A 6,792-nucleotide genomic window follows, 5' to 3' on the forward strand; every position below is an offset into this window, starting at 1 on the left:
GGTAGGAAAATGATTAGCTTTATATAAACGGGATGCTGAGCTAGCTGCTGAAGAAAATTAGTGCCAATGTGGGGATCAGGTGGTCCTGTGTATTACCGTTGTGATGGAACAAGCCAAGGAGATACTAGTGTCAGCTCCCACTGAGTTGGAGGGGTCACAGTTGCTTCGGCATAAGAGCATCATACCCCCAAAGAGCTTTCCATGCTGCCCCCCTGCTCTTCCTCCTTCCCTGGCCCCCTTGCCACATTGGCAGAGGACAAGGAGCTGGGCTGGATGGAGGAAGTGTTCTTTCCACAGCAGAGCTCCTCAGCCCTACTGTTGGCTTTCCAGGGACATGTGTACCTGGCAAAAATGAAAGCAGCGTCATGCGTGGAGGGGGAGGAATTGACCCTGGCCCTTTTGCAGCAGTGGGAGCAGACAAGTGAAATGCAAATTATAGACAGAGTTGGACTATAGGTAAAGGGTCTTTCTCTTCGAGGTTACAAGCTTGGATTTACAAGCTAAAGGGTTGAGATATTTGGCGGAAAGGATAGGGGCCCGTCAGACAGACAAAGCCTGTGTCCTTTCTGTTTTGTCTTCCTTTGCAGAGTTTTGGATTTGCTTGTAGCTGCCTTTGCCAGCAGTTTGCACCAAGCCAGCTAGGTTTGCACCGATGCGAACAAGCAGCAGTCACACAGGCTCAGCTCCCAGTGGTGCTAACCCTGCCGTGGGAGGTGGTGGTACCCTAAATCATACGAACAGGTTCTCCAAAGACCCCCTGAGCACGGTCTTCACTAAATTCAACCTTCCACATATTTATCAAACTTGCAAAAAAATTAAAAGCAAATACCTGAGGAAAAACTTCAAGGATGCTCCCAAGCTGTCTCCCAGGATGCTATAATAAATATATGAAAGGAGGCAAGGGTAGTCCTTAAAATAGTTTTCAGACATCAAAGAACTGGAATCGAGAAGGAGAACTCTGCAATGGTTGCCCACAAGTGCAGCATGCAGGTGATTGCCTCTGCTGAGCATCAGACCCTTGTTTCTCTAATTCACTGTGAGCTCCTATCTAAGTTGGGGGCTATACAAAGCTTTTACTAATTGGGCCTCCAGATTATGTGTTCTAATAAAGAGGTGTAGCTGTAAAAGTGAATGAGTCTCTAGGAGCATGTGGTTTGGTTTTTTGTGTACTTCAGTTATTTCAAGTATATTAACAGTACCATCTTACGTTAACTGGGTAATCCTGAAATACAACATTTGATGGGCAACAAGAATTAAATACAATTTAGGTACAATTGACTGAAGAGGGCTTATAAATGTGCGTGGATTACAGGAATCCCCATAATTAGTCCCACAGCATTCATTTAATGTTGGAATATTGAAGCACACAAATTATGAAGGTTAAAAGCAAAATTTCTTTCCAGCTGACATGGTGGCATTTCTGTAAAGCTATAATTTGAGTTAATATGGCATTCATTAATAATAATGAAGCTTTTAGTTTTCATAGTTCCTTTATTTATTTTCTTTGTATTTTTCACAGTAACATAACTGCTGTCAAGTTTCAGGTGTGTTCTACAGAAGTAATAAATTTATTATAAAAACAGACCAAGAGAGTCACCTCTGAAGTAAACTGTCAGCCACAATGAAGTGATCCATTTGATCACGCTCTTCAAAGACCCTTTTCATGCATTTTAAGATTAAGAAGAAAGGTTATACTTAAATAGTATACCCAGTCACTGGTTCTTAACTTTTTCTAACCTGCTTGTTGAAGGGGAAATTATCAATAGCCATCTCTCAAAACATACTTCACCAAATTCGAGTTCTAGGAAATGGAAATGTAATTTTAAAAGTTCTCATTCTCAGTCAGAGCAATTACGTGTTCGCTTCAGGATGTGTTTCGCTGTCAGTATCGCAGCTAGTTAAAAAGCGTATTTTTTTTTGCAGCTGACATCTTTACTTATTTGCCTTGTAAAATAAGCAACGGAAATATTTCACTTTTTCAGGGGAGCAAGCAGTTGCTGAACAACTACCCTGTCTACATCACTAGTAAACAGTGGGATGAGGCTGTAAATTCTTCCAAGAAAGATGGACGACGGCTCCTTCGCTATCTCATCAGATTTGTTTTCACAACCGATGAGCTTAAGTACTCATGCGGCCTTGGAAAAAGGAAAAGGTCAGTGCAGTCAGGAGAGACAGGTCCTGAAAGACGTCCTCTGGATCCAGTAAAAGTAACATGTCTCAGAGGTACTGCATCTTTTCGCTCAGTGTCCACCATATGTGATCTCATTTCACCACATTGGCTCTGGCTCAGTAGAAGCATTTGGCTGACAGTTGCAGAACTAGAAGGGATTTCACAGGCAGGCGACAAGCAGCCAGAAACCCTCCGCTTTTTTTTTTTATACATACATATATATGTATGTATGTATTATGTATGTGTTGGGGATTTTTTTAATGGCAAAAAACAGGGTTGCTTGTTTAAGAGAGGAGACAAATACAAGGGCACATGACACTGATATACTTGAAACAGCAAAGGAAAATCAGACAATCCTGATTACACTCTTTTGTAATAAACTAACAGGGCATTCTTTAACACTGATACACAGCAAAATTAACCAAAGGAATATTTATAGCCTAATGTGTAGTAAGCATATGGCGCTCAAGGCCACAGTGCATCATTGGAGTTAAAAGCTAACTGAGTTTCAGAATAGGTTTGAACATTTTGTAGGGTCAAGAACATCCACAGGTTAATTACATACAAAGTGTATACAAATGCGTTGTCAAGGGTTTAACTTCTTTTTTGGAGTACTGATGCAACATTGACTGAAAAAGTTAGGGCACAACTTTCCCCCATGTTTAGCCTGAAAAGGAGGAGGAGTTTTGCAAGCATTTCACAATGTCGGAGAGTGAGGATGTAGGACAATACAGAGAAAGGGTCCAGATTGAGAAGAATTATCTGTTGTGGCAGTTCATGCTTTGGCTTCCCAAAATTGTTCGAAAGGCCTGGTACTGGGCTTTATAATGAAACATACAAAGCAGGACTTTTTAAAGCCCAATTACAAACATGTTTGTAGTATCATTGCATCGGCATTTTTATGAATGCATATGCTTATAATTTCTTTAATTAACTCATAGTTAACTTTATAGTATTTTGTGAGCACATACATGAAATTTCGGTTGAACTGACTTCAAGAATGTTTTACTAACCAGTGCAGTGTAAAAAGCTCTATTTTGGTCAGTCAGTGATAAAAATATCTTTAGTAATCCAACTGGAGTCCAAAGTGGGTATATACGTCAGATGGAGCCTCTTCACATCTAGGGTAGAAGAATCCAACAAGGCCAAGTAGATAAGACTTGTAGCTGGGGTACATTGATGTAACCAGGTAATGAACTCGGATTTTACATACAGCCAAGTTAGGCAAAGAGGCTCTTTTTGTACTACAGAGGAACCTGTTAACCTGTTACATGATACTCTACCAGACCTTATACTCTATCAGAGCTTAATAGAAGGGCAAGTCCATTGCGCACCATGCTGCACGGAGGTCTGGAGCGAGATTCAGGGTCCCAGAAGTTCTCCTGGAAACTGAAGGCTGAATACAAGTGCATTAACCATTTACTAAATGACTTTAAATTTCACCTAATAATTTATGCACAAGCAGAGTGTTAATACCCTTTTCTTCCCCTTGCCTCCCACCGAGACTAACAGTAAATCCGCCTGTAGATGGACTTTTGCTTATGGCCACTTTCCTTTCTGAGGTCCTGGACATACAGAACGTGTGGAGTGCTTCTTGGGAGAAAGAGAAAGGCCAATTTCCTTGATTTTCAGAAGCATGAAGAGGAAGGCAAAACATTCAGTATCTAAGGACCAGTTAAGAAAGCAGAGTAGACAGCTCTCCCTTTGGGCTTTCATGTGTGGGTGGGAACATGACAACTTTCTCTGGTGCCAAGAGTTGGCCACTGGCTCCTGCCCATTTGCAAGCCAAGGTAACAAGTGTCTGACTAATTCTCAGTACGTCCAATTATGCCTTCCCACCATAGCAGGGAGCACAAACTGCTTCTCTCTCTGCACTTGGAGTAGTTTAAACATCTATAAACATTTTTAATATATTCCTACAACTGACTGATGTCTGGAACCAGCTTTAAAACAGCCTGGCATGCTTAAATTATAGCATTACTCCTTTACGTGGTAACCATTTCTCCGAGAAAAACACCAGTCTGTGGAGCCCCACGTGAGCATAACTAGGTAGGAATTACTGTTGCCTGTGTGGATTTCCAGGAAATGAATTTAAAACCGAGATAGCTATCACTTTTGCAGACACACTGCTGGAGGAGCTATGCAAAAATCACGTCCTAATTGTCCAAGAGATGAGATACCTTGCAGGCACGGGAACTCATGTAAAAGCACAGCATTCCCTGGTCTCGAGATGGGGCGACAGTAATGAAGTTACCTTACGCCACTTATTGTGCTGTTGGCTTGTCAACAGTAGAAAATAGAATTTAAAAATATCCTGGGACACACAATACCGCATGAGGGAATAACTAATGTTACAGAATAAATAAGAAGCTCAGTTTCTACATGAGGTACAGTGTATCCAATATATCTAATAAGGTGCCCTCACATTTAAAGCCGTATTTGCACGTTTCAAAGTCCAAATACACCTATTTGAGGTATGGCTAGCAGTTACAACTTCAGAATTGGTAAGGCACCTTCTGCAAGTTTAACATATTGCATGTCAAGGAATCTGAAAAAGAAATTATAAAAAATGTAATCATCACATATAAATAGCTGTATGTGGAAGCAGCAGCTACTTAAATAGCCAAATTACATGCAGTACAATTCATTTTCTCCTGCATTGAAAACGATTGCAAGGCTCCCCGAATTAGCCTTCTCATCTCATTTAGCTATTTCTAAGGCCAATTTAGTCTCTGAAAAACAGGTGTCAGATTCAGGAAGATGGAAAGAGCAGGACTTAAAGTGAAAGGTACTCCAAACAGAAAGGAGCACCAAACTGAAATAATGGTAGTGACATTTTCAAGCAGGTTGTGGGCTACTGCAGCCTGCAGATGTTGAAGCAGCCAGCAGAGGGAGATCATAAAGATCCACAAGAGTAATCACCTTAAGGTTTCAAATTAAATACATCCCGGTTCATGTTGATTTTCACATGTATTGCACACGCTGAATCACAACCGTCACTTCGAATTAGTTCTTTTTATTTCCACAAGAAGGGATTTTATCTCCAGGTCCCATGCATCACATAATTAGCTCAGGTATAACAACATACACTGCATGTGGAGAAACACACTTTACAGAAATAAAATAGCATTATCATGGCATCCCCCATAAGGCTTTACTTCCACTTAAGTAGAGCAGTAATGCCCCCTTTCTTATTTCCCATGAGCTTTTGACGCCTGGGTGATTACAGATGCTGCAAAGGCAAGTTGTTTTTTATCCTTGCATGTTTTCCTGCAGAGTTCATTAGGATGCATTGTACTTCCAACCCAGACTGGTGGATGCCATCCGAAGAGCAAATAAACAAGGTATTCAGCGACGCAGTAGGACATGCTCGTCAAGGGCGTGCGGTGGGGACTTTCCTTCACAACGGGAACTCGTATTACGAGGGGACTGACCATCCAGGGTCACAGGACGAAGTCTTCAATAGAGGTATGCAAGACGGATCTGGCGATTGATGGCAGTGAGAAGAACCTCATACAACAGTAGCAACCACTTAATTTAGGAGAGACTGTTTGTTAAACATACTTACCCTGATTTAAGAGTCCAAAGCATGTTTGAACACATACTGCATACATTTCAGCTTCTCCACCCTACTGTGTCCCAGTTAACAGAAAGAAATTCATTTCAAGACCTGCTCTATGGGACTTCTCAGTGCCTATTATTTGCAAATCCTTCATAGCACCCTCAAAGGGAAATTGCAGTTCATTTCATCTAGTTCTAGAGAAAAGGTCATTTAAAACTATAAAAATGTCAAAAGAAACAGCAGCTACTATCTCATCTGCCTATTGATAACAAGCCCAGGTCTGGACCCAGAACAGCTGGGAACTATTTGCTTTCCCTGAGTAGGAGATGTAAGAACAAGTCTGCACACTTACAACAAAAAAAGAAGTGGTCTCCCCTTTCCTAACGGAAAATAACATAATTATAAATGCTACCTTAAAATACTGCACAAGATGGAAAATTCAGGGACTTCCTTTAGCCAACTCTGCCAGGAAATTAAGCTTCCCAGGTAAAACAGCAGCGCTTGTCAACAGCAGAATCCCTTAAAGACCCAGAACAATAACAGGCGCTTCTAATAGATAAAAATTGCTTTGTATATCAGATAGACACTATATTTATCTAGATTTCTCGGGGATTAGAGTTGATCATGACAGTTTTCATTAAAACGAGATTGCTAAAAACAAATTGCTATTTCAGAAGACAGGTTTTGCTTTGTCTGTTCCTATTCTGCAGCCATATTATGTAGCTTTAGAGGCTTTAAATTGCCTTTTCTTGGTTTTGCTTTCATTTGTGTTTTATACCCATTCCTTGAAATAGATGAGGCAATGTGCTGGTCTTAACAGTCAGATGCTCAGTGTTGCATTCAGGGAGGAGTTGGGTAAGAAGAGCCTAGTTTAACCTTCTGTTGTAAGTAAACACGGGGTCCAGACTAACTAAGAGCTGTAAGGAAAGACCTGTGCTAGAGCAGCATTCACAACGGTGCACAACATTGGCAGCAGATACCAGCTTCAAAAAAAAATCAGTCCACTGAAAACCTTTAATTTTAAAGGCTTAGGAGTCCGTTGTCCCTCCAAATTGATGCA

At 40.9% G+C, this 6,792-nt stretch overlaps 1 protein-coding gene across 1 annotated transcript; it reads left to right on the plus strand.

The window, feature by feature from the left end:
* Positions 1-1,982: 1,982 nt before the first annotated feature.
* LOC104074223 (BEN domain-containing protein 4-like) lies at positions 1,983-6,154 on the plus strand (the record flags this gene model as incomplete). The annotated part of the gene is made up of 2 exons (XM_009574283.1): positions 1,983-2,223; positions 5,447-6,154. Coding segments are annotated over 2 exons (459 nt in total), but the record flags the coding sequence as incomplete, so codon positions are not given.
* Between the last annotated feature and the right edge of the window lie 638 nt (positions 6,155-6,792).

Source organism: Fulmarus glacialis, unplaced genomic scaffold, assembly GCF_000690835.1.
Source record: "Fulmarus glacialis isolate BGI_N327 unplaced genomic scaffold, ASM69083v1 scaffold13410, whole genome shotgun sequence".
NCBI classification, from domain to species: domain Eukaryota; kingdom Metazoa; phylum Chordata; class Aves; order Procellariiformes; family Procellariidae; genus Fulmarus; species Fulmarus glacialis.